General features: G+C 40.7%; 1 protein-coding gene across 3 annotated transcripts in view; it reads left to right on the top strand.

Moving 5' to 3' along the window:
- Positions 1 to 22,979, top strand: part of SLC17A8 (solute carrier family 17 member 8) — a gene marked incomplete at its 3' end in the record, with an annotated part of 51,591 nt that extends 28,612 nt beyond the window's left edge. For 2 of the 3 annotated variants that reach the window (XM_081249303.1, XM_081249302.1), the window contains exons 4-12: positions 450 to 564; positions 1,990 to 2,077; positions 7,010 to 7,096; positions 7,672 to 7,811; positions 7,944 to 8,093; positions 9,072 to 9,204; positions 15,896 to 16,006; positions 20,670 to 20,797; positions 22,635 to 22,979. In XM_081249303.1, coding sequence (XP_081105429.1) covers positions 450 to 564; positions 1,990 to 2,077; positions 7,010 to 7,096; positions 7,672 to 7,811; positions 7,944 to 8,093; positions 9,072 to 9,204; positions 15,896 to 16,006; positions 20,670 to 20,797; positions 22,635 to 22,979 — 1,297 coding nt within the window. The remainder of the gene's footprint in view (positions 1 to 449; positions 565 to 1,989; positions 2,078 to 7,009; positions 7,097 to 7,671; positions 7,812 to 7,943; positions 8,094 to 9,071; positions 9,205 to 15,895; positions 16,007 to 20,669; positions 20,798 to 22,634) is intronic. The other variant, XM_081249304.1, reaches the window with a different exon arrangement.
- Between the last annotated feature and the right edge of the window lie 283 nt (positions 22,980 to 23,262).

Raw genomic sequence — 23,262 nt, 5'->3', positions numbered from 1 at the left:
TCCCAGGACACAGCATGCTTCTCAGATAGTCAGTATCCCCATCTGGTAAAGTGAGAGCAGAATTGGGAAGCAGGAGACACCATCCAAATGTGCAGAAGTCATGAGGTAATGGTCAGAATGGATCAGTTGGGTAGAAACAAGAAGAAGGGTGGGTCTTCAGCAAGCTTACCTCATGCTGGTCAATCTCCAGCTTCAGGATCTCATCTAGGCAGGACATCCCTGTACTGCCCCAAACCTTCCCATGATTGGTCCAGGGACTGGAGATTGGGAATCAAAGCAGCCCAACAGTCTAGCTTGGAACACACCAGATCTTAACACAACATCTATTTCTCTTTCCATTAATTTCTATAGTGATCTTCTATAAACTGTTAGGTTTGTTCCTGATGTTTAACTAACATGCCACATCCATTAGTGGGCCTGCCCAATAACACGGTGTTTTGGTCCCTCAGGGTCTTTGGAGCCGCCATCTTCTTAACATCGACCTTGAACATGTTCATTCCTTCTGCAGCCAGAGTACATTACGGATGTGTCATGTGTGTCAGAATTTTGCAAGGTCTAGTGGAGGTAGGAGATTCTTAACAAATTTTGATATTGCTGGAGACAACATGGTTTTTAGAAATTTCAGCTTTTGAAGAAAACCTCCTTTACTCAGTTTTCCTATCTTCCACCTTGTCCTGCTATCTGAACTCTCTGGTTATGATTACAATTATGAATACTTTAATTAAAATGCCTTGTATGATTCCAAATTTATACCCAATAAAGGACCATTTCATAGAAGGCAGAATTTCAGATGAGCCAGGAGTTATCTTAGAGATAATCCAACCCCTTTCATTTAATAAAATTTGAAATGGAAAGCCCGAAACCTACAGTTCACATAGCAAGGGCCCTTTCCACTAAAACAGTTTAAATGGACTTATTAATAAATCTGTAAATTTCCAAGAGTGTAGTCTTACACAGAGATTTAACTTGATGAAGGAGGTAGAATAATATAGAGCCAGAAAGTAAATATTTTGCACTTTGCTGGCCATACTATGGTCTGTTGCAATGACTCAACTCTGCCATTGTAATGCAAAAGCAGCCAGAGACAATATGTAAACATGTGGGCATGGCTACTTTCCAGTAAAACTTTTTGGACACTGATATTTGCATTTCATATGATTATCACATGCCAGGAAATATTATTCTTCTTTCAATTTTTTTTTCTGCCCACTTAAAAATGTAAAAGCCATCTTTACTTTAAGGCTGAACAAAAATAGATGGTGGGGCCATATCAGGCTATAGTTTGCCAATACCTGATGTAGAGAAATGTTTCCCAAACTCAGTCATTCACCTCTAACCTTTGTCACTTTTGTCACATTCACAGTACGATTTATACTATTATTTGCCTATAGTTTTTCCCTAGGTCAATTCACTTCAAAACAAAACAAAACAAAATAAAAGAACCTATCATAAGCAACAATATCTTTGATATCATGGGCTTGATGTACTAGTTATATTTTATTTCTAAAGCATGTTATAATATAGATGTAACAATTATAATAAAAAATGTAGGTTGTTGTAGCACCTTAAATCCAACTTTAATCCCACTAGAGGGGCATATACCACACTTCAGAAAATACTGACATGGTAGGAAGAACATGATATTAGCAGCCGTGAAGACTAGAATCTAATAACTTAATGGCTCTGAGCCTCAGGTTCTGTATCTTGAAATGACAGGATGGACTGGCTGGTTGTGGAAATCCCTTTCTACACTGATATTCTATAATAATATGAAATATAAAGACCCCTTCCCTATTCCCCACCATGCTTTCGTTTGAACTAGTATTTGAATTTCAGCATCTGTGCCATGAGCCAAAATAGCTGACACATGTTATTTAGTATCTGTAAATTAGGTTTTGAACTGTAGTGTTAAAGAAGCAAAATCTGTGTTTTAAACACAAAAAGAAACTGGAGTCGAATCAAATAATCTATTTTCAACTGTTTTGCCAGGGTGTGACCTACCCAGCCTGCCATGGGATGTGGAGTAAGTGGGCACCGCCTTTGGAGAGAAGCCGACTGGCCACAACTTCTTTTTGTGGTAAGTGTATTAGAACCATAACAAGTTTCATTTAGGAATGCTTTTGGCTTCAAGTGAAGACCCTACTAAATAGAATTTATTTTTTTCACATAACAGAAGTCCAAAGGTAAATTGTTACTAGTATTGATCCTGCTGCTCCGTGATCTATCCAGGGACTATGCACATTCGGACTTTTTACTCCACTATCCTCACAGTGATAACTTTTTACATTCATGCGTGTTCCTCATGCTCACAAAATGGCTGTCACAGCTCCAGGTATCAAGTCCACATTTAATGTGGCAGAAAGAAGTGGGGATAGGTGTCCTAACCATATCTGTTCCTTTCACTAGGAAAGCAAAAGCTTTCCCAAACTCCCTAGCAGCCTTCCATTTATATTTCCTTGGTTCTAATTGTGTCATATACTTTACTAACTGCAGAGGAGGCTAGGAAAGCAAGTGTCTAGTTTTTCTAGCATCTTTAATAGACAAAGGTAAGAAAGAAGGTGTTGGAGGTGGTTGTAGGATTAGCCAACAAATGATATTTTCCAAAGTTCAAAACAGAAGATATATCAATAGAATCATCAAGGCCCCCACTCCTTTTCACAAATGAAGAAATTAAAACTAAAGTTTAAAGTTTAGTTTCATTGAACTGAAATGAAAGTCCAACGACTTGCCCAAGGTCACACAGCTACTAAGTTAAGGAGCTGGATCTAGACCACCTGGTTCTTGATTCAGAACTTTCATCACTACACACTACTATGTACACATTGTCATAGAAGCTGTTTAATCAATTTTTGCCATTATCTTCCAGATAAAAACGAAGTGGACACCAGCCATCTTACCCAAAAGTAAATTAATGGCTCTTAAGTAGTGATGTGACTTAAATTCCTGGGTCTCCAAACTTCACCTTGCTAAGGTTGCCTCATTTGAAGCCATGTCTTTGGGACTGGCCCCTCTATGAATCTCTGAGAGTAATTGGCATTCAGAAGAGTCTACTAGGTACTGATTAACATTTGAACAAGAACAGCACATGCTGCCACCAATATTTTCAAATATTTTTTATGGGAGAAGGGGCCAAGAAAGACAAAAGTGCCTTAGGCCACGAAAGTCACAATGGGCCCATGTAGAATTAGGATCAGAATTTAGTTCTGCTTAGTTTTTCAGGCTAGCATGTCTTTCCTAACTGTAGCTAACCTGTATTTCTTAGCTAAAGAGGAAGTTTTATTTCTCTGAATACCTTTATTTATTTTTCCCTCTGTCTCTCTCTCTTTACCTCCTTAAGTAGTAGTAGTAGAAGTAATAAAGGATCCCAGGGAATCTGGTGTGAAATATCCACCCAAAGTGCCTATTTTGTGCCTAGTTTGGAAATGCATGCACAGCAGAGATGTCTTTACTTCTTTAGCCTCTCTTGTCCTTAGAAACTATTTCTGTCCTCTTGTTTGAAGTTCAAGATCATCTCTACCTCCACTACTGATCTTATACCACCTCTAGAAGAATATAAGATTCTGCCCCAGCTGACCTTGACCTATTGATATTGTCTTTTTTAATTTATTTATTTATTTATTTATGGCTGCATTGGGTCTTCATTGCTGCGCACGGGCTTTCTCTAGTTGCAGTGAGCTGGGGCTACTCTTCTTTGTGGTGCGCGGGCTTCTCATTGCGGTGGGTTCTCTTGTTGCGGAGCACGGGCTCTAGGTGCACAGGCTTCAGTAGTTGTGGCACGCAGGCTTCAGTGGTTGTGGCTCATGGGGTCTAGAGCACAGGCTCAGTAGTTGTGGCGCACGGGCTTCATTACTCTGCGGCATGTGGATCTTCCCGGACCAGGGCTCAAACCCGTGTCCCCTGCATTGGCAGGCGGATTCTTAACTACTGTGCCACCAGGGAAGTCCCCTGATATTGTCTTTGGATGATTTATTTGTAAGTCTTTTCATTTTGATTTGCTGGCAAAACGAATAACTAGCAGCTACTGCCCATTCTTAGTGTCTTTATAGACCTAAAAGGGCTAATTAAAGAAATGATTTGACTCTCAAGGAAAGTTACCTGATCAAGGTCACAGGCTTTATTACATTTCCCAGCTAAGGTGTGGCCTTGGTTTCAAAGAACAGCCAAGGGAAAATGTCATTAGAAGTAAACCTAGGCTTGGGAATAATTGATTCCTACACTTCAAAAATATTGGAGTTGGAAGTGTCTTTAGAAAACATCTAGTCACATCCATTTTTTTATATTTTTAATTAATTTTAATTTTTTTGAGAAGTAAAACTGGCTTTATTCAAAGACATAGATTTTTGTTTTTGCTTTTTTCCCCCTACTTTTATTGAGTTGTAAGAGACATGCAGACTATATAATTTTAAGGTGTTCAACATAATGATTCGACTTACATACATCATGAAATGTTTGCCCCCATAGGTTTAGTGAATGTCCATCCTCTCATACAGATACAACATCAAAGAAATAGGAAAAAAATTTTTTTTCCTTGTGATGAGAACTCAGGATTTACTCTCTTAACTTTCTTTGACAACATACAGCAGTGTCAATTATCTTTATCATGTTGTATGTTACATCCCTAGTACTTAGTTATCTTATACCTGGAAATTTGTACCTTTTGACTGCCTGCATCTAATTTCCCCTCTCCCCACCCCTGCCTCTGATAGCCACAAATCTGATTTCTTTTTCTACCTCCATTATTTTATAGTGGAGGCTCAGGGAGGGAAAAAAAGATATAACTTCCCATGGAGAGTGAGGATAGAACTGGGGACTCTCCCATCCCCCGTTCAGCCACTCCCCTCTCTCCATGCCAAGCAACAAGTATCGGAGGGCCTCCACTGTCCTCCCTGGTGACCACACAGAGGCATCAAGGTGCAGTGAGGGCAATATGCATGGAGAGCCCTGTTGGGGTGTGCTCAGGGTGTGACAGGAGATTACATTCAGCCATGTCTGGAAGGATGAGGAAGAGTTCATCTAAAAGACAGGGAAGGGCTTCCCTGGTGGCGCAGTGGTTGAGAGTCCGCCTGCCGATGCAGAGGACACGGGTTCATGCCCCGGTCCGGGAAGATCCCACATGCCACAGAGCGGCTGGGCCCGTGAGCCATGGCCGCTGAGCCTGCACGTCCGGAACCTGTGCTCCGCAACGGGAGAGGCCACAACAGTGAGAGGCCCGTGTACCACAAAAAAAATAAATAAATAAAAATAAATAAATAAATAAATAAATAAAAGACCGGGAAGGACAATTTCAAGCTGTAAAATTTCCTCAGTGAATGAACGTTACTTATTGTGAGGAATTATTGGGTATGGTTGAGCAGAAGAAGCAGGACTGAATTATTAAGTAGTTAAGGTTAAAGGCTTTGGATTTCTGCAGACCTGGGGTCCTGTCACTCACACCTATGTGACCTCAGGAAATTTACCTCCCCTCCCCTCCCCTTCTTGTAAAATTGGGATGACACCGGTACCAATGTTACCAGGTTGAAAAAAGGATTAAATAAAATCAGGGGTCCAGAATACTCAGCACAGTACTAGAGAGCACACAGAAAGTACCCGATGGATCTTATAGATGGTTATCCCCTGACCCTCCCTGTTTGCAGCATCTAAACTGGAGGCCCCACACCCCCACTCCCAGGGTATTTGGTCCAGGAAAGAAGACCACCTTCTCCACTCCCACAGAGGAATTAGGCCTGCAGCTCTTCTTTCTAATGATACATCCTGGAATGCTTGCCTTATTGGTTTGAGGACGTCTGAGGTTAAAAAAAAAAGTGCTCTGTCATTCTGTACATGACAGGAGCAGTAATAGTTGGTGTTTATGCAGCACTAATTAGAGCATCTTTATCTAATAATTTATTTGCTCCTCAAAACAACCCTGTGAGATAGAGATTTCACTTCCATCTTCTACCTAATGAAAATGATTTGGAGAGACTGAGAGACTTCTTCAGGTGTTATGATGTTCAGATTTGGGATTCCAGGTCAGGCCTTTCATAACCAGTTGGGCCCAGCTTGGAAAGATGGGATTTAGTCTCTTTCTCTGGAAGATCCCCAAGCTCCCATTTCCTGAAGGTCTTTCTTAGCATTGGATTCTGGGATACAGAATTTCCTTTTGCGGCTCACTTTTTCTGAAGTAAGAATTTTTTTTCATTCATACCCAGAGGGGAATTTCAGATAGTAATTTTTTTGATTTAGTTAATATTTATTGGGAGTTTGCAGGGCTCACGTTTCTCCAGCAGGTATTATGGAACTGCAAGAGATAGTGGAGGTGAGGTCACTGCCTCTAGCCCTCACTATCTTGTCTACACAAGATAAACATCCACATATAGGTAAGTATTTACAAGGTTAGGTATTTACAAAGTAAGAAATAAACTTTAAAATGTACATATTTAGGAGGTGGATGGAGACAGAAGCCATCCTGGTCATCCTGCCATCCTGAAATTTAACCGTTTCCTGGTATTAAAAAAAAAAAAAATCGAGACTCTAAAAGCATGATCCTTTCATAGTTTGAAGTCCCTCTTTTAAAGACCTAGTTGAATTATATCTCAATAAAGCTGGAAGAAAAAAAAATTTTAATAAATAAAGACCACGGTGATAATCTTTCTGCTCTGTGAGCCCTGAGAGGTAGATACATATGTTCCTTCACTTTCTGTCTTCTGCACCCAATATCGTGCCTGGTTAAATTTTTCAGAATTCTCTTAGATTTTTCTCATCTTTTCATTCCATTCTCTTGTAATTCCAAATCTCGGTGTCTGAGCCATCTTTGTCTGATCCCTCCATGGTGTCTGGAGGAAGTTAAAGGGCATCCTGGTGAACTTTCTCTCCTGGAAGCCCTGTTTTGGGCACAGTGGGAGTTTGCCTGCTCTTCTTTGTGACTCCTGCTCAGTTTGATTCATCCTCAGTTCAACCACATGAACTCTAAATGGTTTGAAAGGGCTTGCATGACGACTGGTAAGCTTCCCTCAACCTTTTCTCGTTCTAGGTTCCTATGCGGGGGCAGTGATTGCCATGCCGCTGGCCGGCGTGTTGGTACAGTACATGGGATGGGCCTCTGTCTTTTATATTTATGGTGAGTGATTTGATTTCACGAGTTCCCTTGGGTGACTCATAGAGGTGGTTTTTTTTTTTTTTTTTGCGGTACGTGGGCCTCTCACCATTGTGGCCTCTCCCGTTGCGGAGCACAGGCTCCAGATGCGCAGGCTCAGCGGCCATGGCTCACGGGCCCAGCCGCTCCTCGGCATGTGGGATCTTCCCGGACCGGGGCACGAACCTGTGTCTCCTGCATCGGCAGGCGGACTCTCAAGCACTGCGCCACCAGGGAAGCCCTAGAGGTGGTATTTTACTGTATAATGGGGTTGGCTAAGAGTTTTCTGTATGAAAATAGAGATTACTAGACAAGTTTATCATATAAATGGAATACTTGTCTAGCGATGATTCATTTAATGTTTATATGAAAGTTGAATTTAATGAGCAGAACATTATCTTTCTTTATATACCAGTTAATAATAACAACAACGGAAAAATAAACCAAACACTTTCTCCTAGCTGAATATAGTGCCGTTTGAGAATATTTTGAAATTTGACAAATTTAGAGATGGAAGAAAATGAGACCGTATCATCAAGCCTTTTGTTTTTCAACTGCAGGTATATTTGGGATTATCTGGTACATGTTTTGGCTGTTGCAGGCCTATGAGTGTCCAGCAGTTCACCCAACAATATCCCATGAGGAAAGGACCTATATAGAGACAAGTATAGGAGAAGGAGCCAACTTGGTTAGTCTCAGTGTAAGTAGAGCCGGATGGATGAAGACTTGCCTCTTTTTTATGAGTATTTCTCTCAGTGATTGTGTTATCCTCCCAAGAAAAATAATCTGTCAGTATATTCACTAAAAATCCCACGGTATTTTTACTCCCTAGAAATTTAATACACCATGGAAAAGATTTTTTACATCGTTGCCTGTTTACGCAATCATTGTGGCAAATTTTTGCAGAAGCTGGACCTTTTACTTGCTGTTAATAAGTCAGCCTGCTTATTTTGAAGAGGTCTTTGGATTTGCAATAAGTAAGGTAAACACACAGATGCTTCAAATATTCTTGAACTTTAAATCTCTTGCTTCTACTGAGAAAATCTTTGCATGATAAAATAAGTAAATTGCTGATCAAAATTCATAACAGTTCTGTGACACCTAATACCCTGGAGGTCAGACAAGTTATACATTCTATGCACAGTATACATAGCTATTTAATTTCTTCTTAGGAAGGATCAGAGCTGTATTAAGCTGCTTTTAAAGATTTGTATTATACCTGATCTCGAAGTGTTTTTGAAGCTGACTCAAGGACTGCATATTAGGCAAGGATCAAAAGATTTAAGGGTGAGAGGTTTTTTTTGTTTTTGTTTTGTTTTTTGTTTTTCCTATAAATTATTCAGTGAGGAGCAGTAAGAACCTTAAAGCTCATTTTGCAGATCACGGTCATAGCGATAATGGCCAGAGCTTTGTATGGTTTAGAAAAAACTTTTTCAAAGTCCCCAGCCATTGCCATTAGGTTGTCTGTGTTTCAGGGAGGAAGAGTGTGAATGGTAAAACATAAACTCTCATCATAAAAGAATTAAGCCTCTTCCCCACAAGGGAAAAAACAGCAGCCTAGTAGAGGTAGATGTCTGCATGGCTACAGGTACTGTCAGAAGTGACCGTGGAAGAGCTAGCACAGCCCATAGTGGCTGCCATCGGAGAACACTCAGTCTGCGCCAAGTGTTTAACTACCATGTGCTGGGCACTCTGCTGTGTGCTGGGGCCTGTGATGAATAAAATCACCTCTGCCCTCAAGGAACTTCCGATCTGATGGAGGAGACATTTGGTCTATCCTTAAAACCATTCATTCATTCATTGTTTATGTATTACAGAATTCAGGCCTACCTTGGTCCCATATAATTAGATGATTAAATCTGATGGTGAGGGGTGCAGTGGAGATGGCGGAGGCAGGGAGTTAAGGAAGTACCTCTCTCAGAAGTAGCTAAAAATAGCTCATTGCTTCTTTTCATTCCAGGTGGGTCTCTTGTCAGCACTCCCGCACATGGTTATGACAATCATTGTGCCTATTGGAGGACAACTGGCTGATTATTTAAGAAGCAGAAAAATTTTGACCACAACTGCTGTCAGAAAAATCATGAACTGTGGAGGTACTGTGGATTTCATAGGTGGCTTAAGCAGCTTTTATAGAATGAGATGAAACTGAATTGCAGACCATAGTTTGGAGTTTATGTCTAATCACTGAGCAGGATCTTAAAGGCTCCTAAGTCCATCCCCCAATCGAGTGTCCATCACACCCCTGCCCAGTGGTCATTCAGCCTGTACTTGTGCAACCTGAGATACGACAACTTGGGAATTCCCTGGTGGTTAGGACTCCACGCCCTCACCACCAAGGGCCCGGGTTCAATCCCTGGTTGGGGAACTAAGATCCCACAAGCCATGTGGCCAAAAAAGAAGAAGAAAAAGAAAAGAAATATTAAAAAAAGAGAGAGAGATGACAACTTATTTGATACATCAATATACACTGGCAACTGCAGAAATGCTGCTTTCATCTACTCTTAAGCCAAAGCAACATGATTTCCTGGTATCTGTTTGTTTATTTTTTATCTTTCTCATATATCCTTCCACATATATAATCCTTTGCTTTTATAGTTTATTCCCTTATCTCCCCCTTCCCTTTCTACATATATACATGTTTTGGTAAGGAACATAAGAAAAGTATTTTCTCTGAATAGTTTTCTTTCTTCCCAACATACGCTTGTGCATGGGGTGTACACACACACACACACACACACACATACACACACATCATCATCCTCTTCCTTGTGTTATTTAGTTCCTGTTTCATGTTTTGATTTTGCAAAGATAAAATAGAAGTTGGGCGATTTTCCAAAAGAGGTAGGTAAAAGTAACACGAACCCTTACAATGCTTATGACAGCTCACCTTTTTAAAACCCTCCACTTTCTCCTTATCTTTTTTGTTTTGCTTTTAAAATTAGCATTTAATGAACACTTTCTGTGCCAGCCACTAAGCTAAATTCTTTACACACATTATTTTATTTAATCCTCATAACCACCTTGTGGAGCAGGTGCTGTTATGTATTAAACCCAATTTACAGTGAGGAAAGTGGGGTATCATAAAGTGACTTGCTCAAGTGGCAGATCCTGTGCGAGATCCCAGGTCTGTCTGAGCTCAGTGCCAATGCTTACAGTCACTACTGCTATCTCTCCGGGGTACTGGGGGTCAGGGTGGGCAGGTGGGAGGTAGAGGACAGCGCCATCTATGGGCGAAAGTTCATAACTGGGATATTAAGTTGAAAAGGAGGGAATTGGGGCACTGTGACTAGATTAGATGGGTCAGGGCCCTTTAGTAGTGAAGATCCTGGGGAGGGATGGAAGAGCCAGCAGGCATGATCTCATCGCACAGCATCTCAGGAATAAAGTCTGATCAGGGAGATTGGGGATAACCTGTCAGCATCTGGGCTCCCAGCAGTTTGACTGCTGGCCCCAAGCAGGGATTTGGGGGCCTACTCTTGACCTGAACTTAAAGGTTGGCAGGTATGGGCTTGCTTTCTGATGGGCAGGAGGGGAAGCTCTGGGGCACTGCATTCACGATCCTCCCCAAGGCGGCTGAGGTAGGCAGAATAATTTCATCAAAGGTGTCTATGTCCTAATTCCCAGAACTAGTGAATGTGTTTCCCTACACAGCAAAAGGAATTTTGCAGATGTGATTAAATTAAGGACCTTGAAATGGAGAGGTTATTTTGGATTACCTGTGTGTGCTCAACATAATTACAAGGGTCCTTATAAGAGGAGGCATGAGGGTCAGAGTCAGAGATGGAGATATGACAGTGGAGGCAAAGGTCGGAATATGATGCAGCCACAAGCCAAGGAATGCAGGCAGACTCTAGAAGCTCAGAAAGTAAGAAGAGAGTTTCCCCAGAGCCTCCAAAAGGAATGCAACTCGCTGACACCCCCATTTTAGCTCTGTAGGACCCATTTCAGACTTCTGACCTCTAACACTGTACGATAAAAAAGTTGTGCTGTTTTAAGTCACTAAGGTTGTGGTAATTTGTTATAGTAGCAATCAGAAACTTATATAGTCAAAGTACCACTCCTCTAATGATCAGATTTGGTTCCAGCTGAATAGCCCTCCATACCAGGCCCTGAATATATTTTGCTGTCTCTGACTTTGCTCACGCCCTTTCCCTTTACTGTGAGTTCTGCTCACCTTCACCAATCAACCCAGTCCTCCCCACACAGCCTACTACATCAGCTCAAGTCTTTTCACTTGTGTTTTGTTAAGGCTACGTCAGCCTGCAGTGAATGCTCCTTCTGTCTATACACTTGGTTGACAACTCATCATGTACTTCCTTATTACAGCTCTTGCAGGAAAGTATTTTAGGCAGAGGGAATAGCATGTGCAATGGCCCTGAGGCAGACATGACTGTGACATGTTAGGGAACAGAAGGAAGAAAATTCAGAATGGTCAGTGCTTGATGAGTGAGGTGGAGAGTGACATTGAGGGGATCAGTGTGCACAGCTGGGGCCAGATCACGGGAGGCCTTGTAGACAGAGCTACGTGGAGCTTGGGTTTTACTTGAGGTGCATTGGGAAGCAAATGGAGGGTTTAAAGGAGGGAAAGGGACAAGATCTGATTTATGCTTTCAAATCGAAATAATAGAACTTAGAGTAAAAGAAGGGAAACTAGCTAAGAGGCTATTTCAGTCATTCCATGAAAAGAAGATGGTGGCTTGATCTAAAGTAGTGTCAGTGGAGGTGGACACTGAAGTAGATGGATTTCTAAATTCCATGAGCCTTACTTTCTTCTTCTTTAATATCTGAATAATAGTATTTACCTCAGATGATTGTTATGATTGTAAATGAGACAACGTATGTATGCACCCAGCATGAGTTCAGCAAACAGAATGTTCTTGACATATTTTAGTGCCTTTTTCTTCTCCTGTGTTCAAGACACTGACAAAACAGAAATTTTCCAAAGGAAGCATTCAACAAGTATATGTTATTCAATCATATTTCCCATGGCCAAAAATATGCAACTTCTAAACCTAGAACTTGAAAGAAAATTCTGTGTTTAAACTCTACCTGTACAACCTCTTCTAAAGACAGATGCCTTGAAGACCCTAACAACATTTTCATAGGAATGTCTTGTTCATATTTAATTTTTCCTCAGTCACCTTTGCCATTGTTTCTTCATAATTAGTAGTTTAGGTAGTGGTGACAACTCTCAAATATTTTAAATCCTTGAGAGTAAATCCTTTTTTTTTCTTGGCGGAAACTAGAATGCATTCATAGAATCTCCCCAGCCTCTATCCCATCTTAAAAAGAAAAAAAATCTCTTCACATGTCTATTCATGTCATTTTATATTTTGACATAGCAGAACGGGTGGGATATACATAGAAAAAAATTTTTAAAAGACCATGCTTATCCCACCTTGCTTAAACACAGAGATGCTGCATTAGAGATAAAGACAGAGTTTTGTGCCATCACTGAATAAGCCAGATTGATTTGGATACAATGAAGCACTTAAATGATCTTCTAGAGAATTTTAGTTGGTTTCCTATTTTCTAAGCCAAAATACAGAGGACGTTTCTCATCTGAGAAAGATCACACATTTTGTGGAGTCTGCCACCTCCTTCTTTTCTTTCCATAGGCAAGAGATATTTGCTGCTAGAATCCTTTAAAGCAAACAGATCACCTTAAGACATGATGCTCTATTCTAGTTCATTCTGAATCAGGGCACATTTCCAAGATCCTCAAAGACAGATGTCAAATCCTTATACCTCCCTCTGTATTACATGGAAAATGTGAGTGAGGTCAAAAATTCTAGTCTGGCCGAATCAGTTGCCTGTGTGAACTTCAGGTGAGATGAAAAAATTTCTCAGGCCTTTTAATGCTTGTTCTATTTTTCTTGTCAGCTCTGAAAAGGTTCACTTTCCAGGATCTCTTGATTACCCGTGAAGTTCAAATTTTATCCTTCAGCTCCTGAAACATACAGTTCTATCTTTAGCATTTTCACTGTAGATAGGAACCATTTAGGCTTTTAAATGGTTTTTCTTTCTTTGAAAGTCTACTATTTGGCAAAGGTCTTTTTTTTTCCTTAGAGATGAATCAGTGTATCATTTGTAGGTTTTCTTCTTCATGTGTCTTTATTCTAATTCTTTGGGGGAATTAACTTTCTGGTACCACTTTGTTGAAAGTGTTAAAGGAAGTTTCAGCCATGTGCCTTGTTGCTTAAGACAGGCCACTTCTAAAACACAAACAGTTAGTATATAAAACACTAGCAGTTTTTCCTTATGTATAATTTAAACTGTTGAAACAAAATTAATAACAAGTAGTAATGGTATAAAGTCCACAGTTTTTTTAAATTTTTATTTATTTATTAAAAATTAAAAAATGTTTTCATACAATTTTTAAAGGTTACTTTCCGTTTATAGTTGTTACAAAACATTGACTACTTTCCCCTTGTTGTAATACATCCTTGAACCTCTCTTACACCCAATAGTTTGTACCTTCCACTCCCCCATCCCTACACTGCCCCTCCCTCCCCACCCACTGGTAACCAACCACTAGTTTGTTCTCTATATGAGTGAGTCTGTAAAGCCCACAGTTTAAAAAGCACCTCTGTACCCTTAATTGCATTGATCCTCTTTAGATAACCAAGTAAAACAATTATTGAGGCTTGCCCTATTTCTATGATAGTTTTGAAGAAATGGACTCAGACAGGTAAGCAAATTACCAAGGTTTACAAAAAGTGCTTTAGCTTGTGTTTTAACTTGTCTTGGTTTTCCTTTCTTTCCTTCACATTAACTCATCAAGCATTATTTATTGAGTTCCCACTACATACTCAGCAGGCTCTGTGCTATATTTATGGTACCTTCCCTGGATAATATCACAGTTTTGTCAGGGAGGCAGAAATACAAATGAAAAACTACAAGGCAATGTTGAAAAGCTCTATAAAATGAGTAAGAGTGAGATGTCAGCTTTACTGGTGGGTGAGGGGAAGGGTTATCAGGAAAGCTTCCCAAAGGAAGCAATATTTGAGCAGGACTTTAAAGAATAGTAAGATTTCTCCAGAAAAGAGAAGTGGTGGGAGGAGAGTACTGCAGGTGAAGGAACAGTACGTGGAAATACATTATGGGCACAAAACAGTGCTGTGATCAGGAAACAGCAGATAGATCTGTGTGACAACAGGGGGCTTTCTACAGGCTACAGGTGGTGAGCAAGGAGGTGAGGATGGCTGAAGATGAAGCTGGAACCGCAGGAGGGATTTATTATACAGAATTGTACACATAATACGTAACCATTGACAAGGGTTTTAAGCAAGGGGCAACTGATCAGATTTGTGGTTTAGAAAGATAATTATCTAGAGAATGGATCAGGGGAAGAAGAGATGGGAAGACCAATAAAGTAAAGAGGTTATTGAAGCTGTCCAGGTGAGAGATAGTGGTGCCCAGAGCTAAGACAATGGCACAGGAGGGGAAAGCAGAGGTCGGATTTGACAGATATTTCTGAGGCCAAACCCATGGATTCTTATCTTATGTGAAAGCTGAGGAAGAGAAAGAAATCCAAGATGATTCTGAGGTTTCTGCATTGGACTTTTGGTTACCATTTGTTGAGCTGTGCCCATGGCCGACGATCGTGCTCAGCACCTTATATACCCAATTTCATTTAACCTTCCAATGTTCCAAGGTTGTATTATGAGCTCCATTAGGCAGAGGGGGTGGGGAGGAGGATGAGGAATCTAAGAGGTGAGGTGACTTGTCCAAGATCACACAATTTGTGATTCTGAGATGGAATCTGAACCCAGGCCCGTCTGACAAAATCTGGGGTTCTAAACACAGGTGGATAGAAGTTTAATTTAGAGAAGAAGAAAGAGTGTGGTGGTAGTTTGCTTTGTTTGTTTCAGAGTGAAAATAGGGGAACAGAGACTTGATTTGGGCCTGTTGTCTTTGAGGTAACTCAAAGGAAAAATGTGTGGTGATGTCTGGAATCAGCAGGCGGTCCCCAGTATGAAGCATCATTTCATTGTCTTCTACCTCCCAGGGTACTTCATGTCCCTGGAAATGGTATTTATATCATCTTTCTGTCTGCTATCGGCTGAATGTGTGTGTGTGTGTGTGTCTGTGTCTGTGTCTGTGTCTGTGTGTTGATGAGAAGGACCATCTTCATAATTTCCTTACTCTTTTTTATTGTGCTGGATTCACTTATTCTGAATGAAAGGAACAGAAAGTACTTTTGTCCTGCTGTATTTTCTGTGTAAATATCTCGTGGCTTTATATAGAGGCCTGAGAGCTTGGCACACTTCTGAAAGGGAAGATTTTGCCTTATGCTTTACAAGTGGTGAGACTCTGCTTTTTGTTTCAGATATTCACTACAGCTTTCTAGTCACCTTTGGCAATAATAATATTTTATTTTTTAATTTTATTTTTATTTCATTTTTCTGTGAGAGACCATCACTTGTGTAATCAAAGGAGAGTCACTGATGGTTTTAGTATTTAGAAATGACAGGGGGAACTACCCATGAACAACGGATAATAAACATCCCTCATCCCACGGGCATCATCATACCTCCTGGGACCATTCAGTGTTCAAAGTACGCCAGGAAAATGTTGGAAGGCTCACAGAACACCTGGGTAATATTAGCATCATCATGTAGTCAAGAAACACCCCAATAAGATTGTAAACATTGTGCCAGAATGTATGTACTAAAAACTTGGGTCCATGGAAATAAAAACAGATTCTTATCTGATAAATTCATGAACTTGGGCTGATTGACATGAAAATGACTTTTTCCCCCCTGCTGTTTCCATTTGCAGGTTTTGGCATGGAGGCAACCTTACTCCTTGTGGTTGGCTTTTCCCATACCAAAGGGATGGCTATCTCCTTTCTGGTGCTTGCCGTAGGATTTAGTGGTTTTGCTATTTCAGGTAAAGTGTCCTTTGGGTTTCCAAATCTTTTCCATAGATCCAGCAAGACTTGGGAGGAAGGAAGGAGAAGATATTGTAGCATCTTCCTTTGGTAGCCAAGCCATTCCCAAGGATCAGGGCCACTGGCTAGAGACTTTCATCTAGTGGGGATGATTTTGTCAGATCACTGAGAACCAGGCTTAGGAGCCCAGTCAAGCTGGATTTGTTGATACTTTCTCCATCTTGGAAACAAACAACGTGCAGGCGCTGCCTCTGGGGCACGGGCAGCGCGTGTGTTGCTGGACGAAGTGACGCCTTCATACTTCAGAACCAGGTCACCCTAACTAACGGAGGCTCTCGTGACCTTTTCAATCCTCACCTCCTATTGGAGAGCTGCTAATATTAACTCAAAAGTCAAACGATGTAGTCATTTGACATATAGTCATAGAATCAGAAATTTTTAAGGGTGGAACTCTTCTTTAGATTTTTGTCTACTCGAAGGCTTTCATTTTCCAAACAAGGAAATTCAGGTCCAGAGAGGTGATGTGACTTTCTAAACAGGCGAGAGCAGGAAGTAAAAATAATAATGGTGATGATGAGAGCTAACATTGATCAGGCACAAACTCTGTGCCGGGGACTGTTCAAAGCCCACTCTGTGTATTAACCCCTGTAATTCTCACAGCTACCCTAAGGGCTATCAGTCTCCCATTTTACTGGAGCAGAAACCAGTCTACTGTGTGAGAGGTCACAGCGCTAGCGTATCATGTCCTACAGACTTCAGAAGCTCCCTATGCAAAACTGGGTGAAAAAGTAAAACTCAGGTTTTTTTTCTAACTTTAAAAACATATTGTAGGACTAAAAAGTGTCATTTACAGAACACTTCACATATATTGCATCTATCTGATAAAATTATGAAGCAAGTGATATTACCATTATTTTACTGAGGAGTAAATTAAAACTCAGGAAAACTGGGGACTTTCCTACTGTCACAAAATTGGTAGCAAAGGAAGAACTAAGGTGCAGTCCTGACAGGCTTCGTGTCTGTGCTCTTTCCGCAATTCTGGGCTGTGTTAAAGATCAAACAGGGCGCTAACATCCCAGAACAGAAAAACATGGAACCTCTGGTCTAAACTAACATAAAAAGGGGGCTTGATCTTATCAAAATTCAGTTGACCCTTGAACAATGTGGGGGTTAGGGGTGCTGACCCCCAGCACAGTCGAAAATCCGCCTATACCCTGTAGTTGGCCCTCTGTATAAGATGTTCCTCCGCATCCTGGGTTTTGCTGTATCCTCAATTTCTCATCTGAGGATTCAATCAACCACAGATCCCGTAGTCCTGTAGTATATACTACTGAAAAACAAATCCGCCTGTAAGTGGACCCGTGCAGCTCAAACCTGCTTTGTTCAAGGGTCAACTGTAAATAGAGCTGATAAATAGTTAAATTAGGAAAAAATGTCTGCATTAAAAGTAGCGTGCAGCTAACAATGTGTTTGGGGATGCAGAGACCTGGGTTTAAGGGCCCTCTTTACTACTTACTATTTATAAAAGAAAAAAAAATGCTAAGTTATTTACATCCTCAAGCCTCAGTTTCCTCATCTAGAGATTGGAGCAATGTAACGGCAACTTCATAGGGCTGTGGGAGATTGCAGTGAGCTGAGATCATTCATTTATTCACTCACACTTCCCAAGAGTCAGACGCTGTTCTTGGCACTGGGGATACTGCAGGGAAAAAAAAAAAAATTAAAGATTCTGTCCTCATAAAGTTTACATTCTAGTGGAAATAAAGCATTAGAAGATCTTAGCCCAGTACCAGATGCATAAAACAATTAATAAGTATTCACTATTGTTGTTCAATTATTATTTAATCTAGTCCAGTGCTTCTCAAAATTTAGTGTGAATACAAATCACCTTAGGATCTTGCAAAATGCAGGTTCTGATTTAGTAGGTCCAGAGTGGAGCCTGAGATCCTGCATTTCTAACAAGTCCCCCAGTGATGTTGTTGCCGCTGATCAATAGTCCATACTTTGAGTAGCAAGGATAGAGCAGTAATGACTTGTTTCTAGTAGGATGTTAAGGAACACCTTTCTTTGATAACCCTGTGATACAAAAGAAATTCATATCCTGTTCCCAGAGATATTGAAATATTCAGGCTCATATTGTCCCCAGATTGCCAATTAAGCCACAATGAGAAGGAGAGAAATCCAACAGCCCGAGTCACAGCAGCTGCCACTTTTTTTTTTTTCCAGCACTTACTCAGTGCTGGCCACTTTGTAGATATAATCTCATTTAATCTCTGTAGCAGCCCGATGAGAAGGGTATTGCTATGTTCATTTTGTCAGTGACGACACTGATGCTTGGAAACGTGACTTAACTTACGCAGATAAATTAAGTAATTAGGATTGGAATAAAGGTTTATCTGATCCAACAGTGAGACTGTGGGAGGGATTATGGTCATGGGGATGATGATTCCTTAGGATCTGCTATCTGCCAACTTTATAAGGAGTTAATAGGATGCCAGGGAAGACTTGCTCAGCTTAGGAACTGAGTATAGACCAGAGAGCTGAGACAGGTGAGATTAGAAAGATACAAGGGATGGCAAGTACCCAATATAAAATGTATAAATTTGTTGAAATCTTTTGGATGTGAATCTGTTATTTCAAGTGGCTTATATTAATATTTTCTCAGACGTACTTGGGTGTTAAGAGCAAGCCCAAATGTGTATTTTTTGTTTAAAAGCTCTGCTTTATAACTTTGTAATAAAGTTTCAATATAGAAAAAAAACAAAAACAAAAACAAAGGATGGGTGATGCCTGCTTTAGAAAATGTCATATTTAGAGAAGACTGACTCTCCCAACTTGTGTGCAATTTACTTTGTGTGCCTGCTTCAAAAAAATCTATCAATGTCTCAGTTTCTCAACAGTTTTCCCCCCAAGCATCAGTATTGTGCAGCTAGAAACCTAAATGGTTTTTCTGACATTGTTTTTAGCTGAACGCAAATACCTAGGCTTTGTATCAGAATATAATACTCGCCAATCATATTAATTGCTTCTTATCTCTGGGTTCTTTTCTAATAAAGTGTTTACCGCCTTCAAATCAACAGTAAGATTAATTAATCTTGCAGCTGTTTTATATTCTGATTTTCTGCCACTTTGACCTGAAAGAGAAGGTATGTTTATTCCAGAAAGGTTTTCTCAAAATTCTCTCTGAATGGAGGTAGGAAAAAACAACAACCAGCCAATGTGCCAGATTAGGAAAAATATTTTTTTTAATTCTGTTTTCAAGTTCTTTGCGCAAAATAGAGAATTAAAGAGCAAGACCAAGGAAAATAAAAATATGAATAAACAAAACCTACAGCCCCCTGCTGTAATTTCAGAGCTCAAATTGGTAATTAATTAAACAACTATTTATTGAATGCCTACTATGTGCCAGACACTTTGCCAGCTCAGGGAAGATAGTGGTAAACAAGGCAGATGGATAACCAACCGTAAAGAACCTATATGTTGGCTTTCACCTCTATGTATCTATGTAATTAACATATATGATTTAACTTAATTCTTACAACAATTCTATAAGACTGATTATCCCAGTTTATAGGTGAAGAAGCTGAGGTTCAGAACGTTTAAATCCTTTGTCCAGGTTTGCATCGCAGTTAAGCTGCCAGGTCCGAGGTCTGTCTGACTCTAAAATGCACCCCTGGGCTATACTGGTAGAACTGGTTCCCAGTGCCTGATGCCTCCTCTTTCAAAGCCTTATTCCTCCTCTGCCTTCATTCCTCCTTCATCCCACTCATTCTTGTCTCCTGATAAGCAGATTAATAGTGAGGTGTTGGTGATTTATTATTTTACCACTCCTAGCAGAGCTATCTATAGATAGAAGACCTCAAAGAGAGGGGCGTGCTCAGAAGTGGCGGCAACAGCAGAAGTAGTACTGGTATTGGTAATCATGAGAGTAACCAGAGCCTAGCTGTTTGCCAAGAGCTCTCGCATACATATTTCCCCTGAGTCTCATCTCACAGCATCCTTATGAGTTAAGTAGTAACATTACCCCCAAATTAGAGATGAGGAAACAAAGTCCTAAAAAATGACTTGTTTAAGAGGTAGGAAATAAGATTCGAATCCAGATTTACAGACTCCAAATCAAGTATGTACGTAAAAGTGTTTTGAAAATTGCAGAAGATTCTGCCAATGTTTGTGTAAATCTTTCTTATCAAAAAAGAGCCCTTTCCATTATGCCATGTGGCTACTAAGGCAGACCTACATATGGTGGCCTTTTGGGAGCGAGTTGAGAGCTAAGAGGGAGGATATTATGAGGCAGGGTTTGCTTCTAAGCACGCTCTGTGTGATCATGTGATTGTTTACTCTGAATAAATGTGATCCAGGCTTCAGGCTTTTCAGTATTGCCCCAAACACCATTATTTTGGGCTTCTAAGCCTAGAAGGTACAGGTGCCATAATTCTCCCCATGGAGAACCCATGGTAGTCATTGCTAATCAATCATAGCATGTTTTTCTGCTTTGTGCAGACACAGTCTGACAATCCTCAACCCAGCCCTCCCAGTAAAGGTATCCATTAGTTACATGTAGAGGAAATAAATTGATGAGAGTTGAGGAAAGCTAGTATTTTACAAAATGTATTTGGAATTCTGTTCTTCAGTCTGATTTTGAGGTGTTTGGCTTCACTGTAGGTTTTAATGTCAACCACTTGGACATTGCCCCCCGCTATGCCAGCATTCTCATGGGGATCTCAAACGGAGTGGGAACCCTCTCTGGAATGATCTGTCCCCTCATTGTGGGTGCGATGACCAAGCACAAGGTAATGTTTTCCTTTGGAGCTGTGGGTTACAGTGTCAGGGGACTGAAGTACTGTACAAAATCTCAAGACCCTACCCCAGTCTGTGTAAGTGTGTATGTCCTTCACTTGGCTGAGTCACTTGAACTTCTTTTTTTTTTTAAATTTCTTCTTCTTCTTTTAAAAAACTATTGTTGGGCTTCCCTGGTGGTGAAGTGGTTGAGAGTCTGCCTGCCGATGCAGGGGACACGGGTTCGTGCCCCGGTCCGGGAGGATCCCACATGCCGCGGAGCGGCTGGGCCCGTGAGCTGTGGCCACTGGGCCTGCACGTCCGGAGCCTGTGCTCTGCAGTGGGAGAGGCCACAACAGTGAGAGGCCCGCGTACCGCAAAAATAATAATAATAAAATAAAAAATTATTGTTTATTGATGGCAACAGGGCTGACTGATGTTTGGGTCTATGTTTCTTAAATTGAGAAATAAAAGGGGCCTGTGTGTGTGTGTGTGGAGGGGAGGTGTTAATACCATAGACTGTTTAGAGATACAAAGAAGAAACTGAGGTAATCAACTCAGGATAAATAAATTACCTGATTGCTTTATAATCATAAGTAATTAAACTTTACAGCCCATTTCCATTTAGCATGTTCCAGCATGAAAATATTAGTGCAGTTATACTTCCTTATTATGAAGAAAATAAACAAGACATTAATGACCCTTCCTAAGAACCTAAGCGGGTATGGCACTAAATCGTTACTGAATATTTGTGTATTTAGACTAGGGTGGGTGGCACAGGAAGATCCCAGATCCATCCAGAGTTCAACCACAGGCCACATGGTTTCTTTTTTTTTTTTTTTTTTTTTTGCGGTATGCGGGCCTCTCACTGTTGTGGCCTCTCCCGTTGCAGAGCACAGGCTCCGGATGCGCAGGCTCAGTGGCCATGGCTCACGGGCCCAGCCGCTCCGCGGCATATGGGATCCTCCCGGACCGGGGCACGAACCTGTATCCCCTGCATCGGCAGGCGGACTCTCAACCACTGCGCCACCAGGGAGGCCCCCACATGGTTTCTTAATCTCTGTCTTTGAAAGGGTTTTAGATGCTGCTTTCTGCAAATAAACATGTTTTGATACTATGGAGTTTTTACCCAACTATTTTTTGTTGTTGGATTGCCTATTGCAAATATGACTTCAGAAATTCTCCCAGCTTCTTGGAGAGGAAAGTGTGGGATAACTTTCCTTATCTTTTGATAGAAAAGGAAGGTGGTCTTTGGGGATTTTATAGGCAGAGGATCCACGCTTTGTCTGTTCATGAGATGAAAGGATTGGTAATATGATCATTAAATCTCAGACACTGTCTGCCCCTAACTTTAAACACAAGTTCCCATTATGTTTGATACAGTATATTTTCATAGAAAATATGATTATAATTAAGCTATTGACAGTCAGTACTGAGCATTTTCATGGCTCAAATTGTCATATATCCAAAGCAAGCAAGAGGGAACCTCTGATATTTACAATGGTGGGTTCCTAAAGCAAGTTTAGTTTAACCTATTATGTGAGTGGAAACCTCATTTGTATATTTAGAAGAGCTGTGAAGTGGTGCAGCAAGGAATTTACAGGATGCTTATTTAGTAAATATTCTTCTAAATTAAAAAAATGCATATTCATTGTAGTCTTAACTTTCATTTTTTAAACACTCAAATTCCATTTGGGTCCTGGGCATGCTTCTGCCACATGTCTTCCTGAGAAGCACAGCATTTGCCTTTGGGGTGACCAAGTGCTTTTGTCCCAGTGGAGACCTCCAGAAGATACTGTTAATCTCTGTTTTTGGTTAAAATATTAATTGGTACCGTGTTTCCTTGTTTAGACCCGTGAGGAATGGCAGAATGTGTTCCTCATAGCTGCCCTGGTGCACTACAGTGGCGTGATCTTCTATGGGGTCTTTGCTTCTGGGGAGAAACAGGAGTGGGCTGACCCTGAGAACCTTTCTGAGGAGAAGTGCGGAATCATTGACAGAGATGAATTAGCCGAGGAGACAGAACTCAACCATGAGAATTTCACAAGTCCCAAAAAGAAGATGTCATATGGAGCCACCACCCAGAATTGTGAAGTCCAGAGGAAGGAATGGAGAGGAGAGGGAGGAGTGACTCTTGATGAGGAAGAGCTGACATCCTACCAGAATGAGGAGGGAAACTTCTCAGATACATCCTAATGTCTGAGGGGGCACTTCTGGCTCCTCCTCACTTTAGAACCAGAAAGTATCCATACCTATTGCTTTCTACTGCCAGAGGGTCAACTCTAGGGACACTGGATGTGGGGGAACGGGGAGAGGAGGTTTACTTAGCAATAGGGAAAAGATAAATATTTTCTTGCAACGACAACCTGCTCTAAGTTGATAAAATGGGTGGCTATAATTTTTTTGATTGGCAGTTGACTCTTCTCTCTAAGAACTAAACTTATTCAAGAGAGAATGACTAGAAAAATAAGAAAGACAA

Source organism: Mesoplodon bidens, assembly GCF_964165515.1.
Source record: "Mesoplodon bidens genome assembly, chromosome: 11".
In the NCBI taxonomy this organism is placed as follows: domain Eukaryota; kingdom Metazoa; phylum Chordata; class Mammalia; order Artiodactyla; family Ziphiidae; genus Mesoplodon; species Mesoplodon bidens.
The sequence above is the reverse complement of the archived record's forward strand: the minus strand, read 5'-3'. Positions and strand labels throughout refer to the sequence as shown.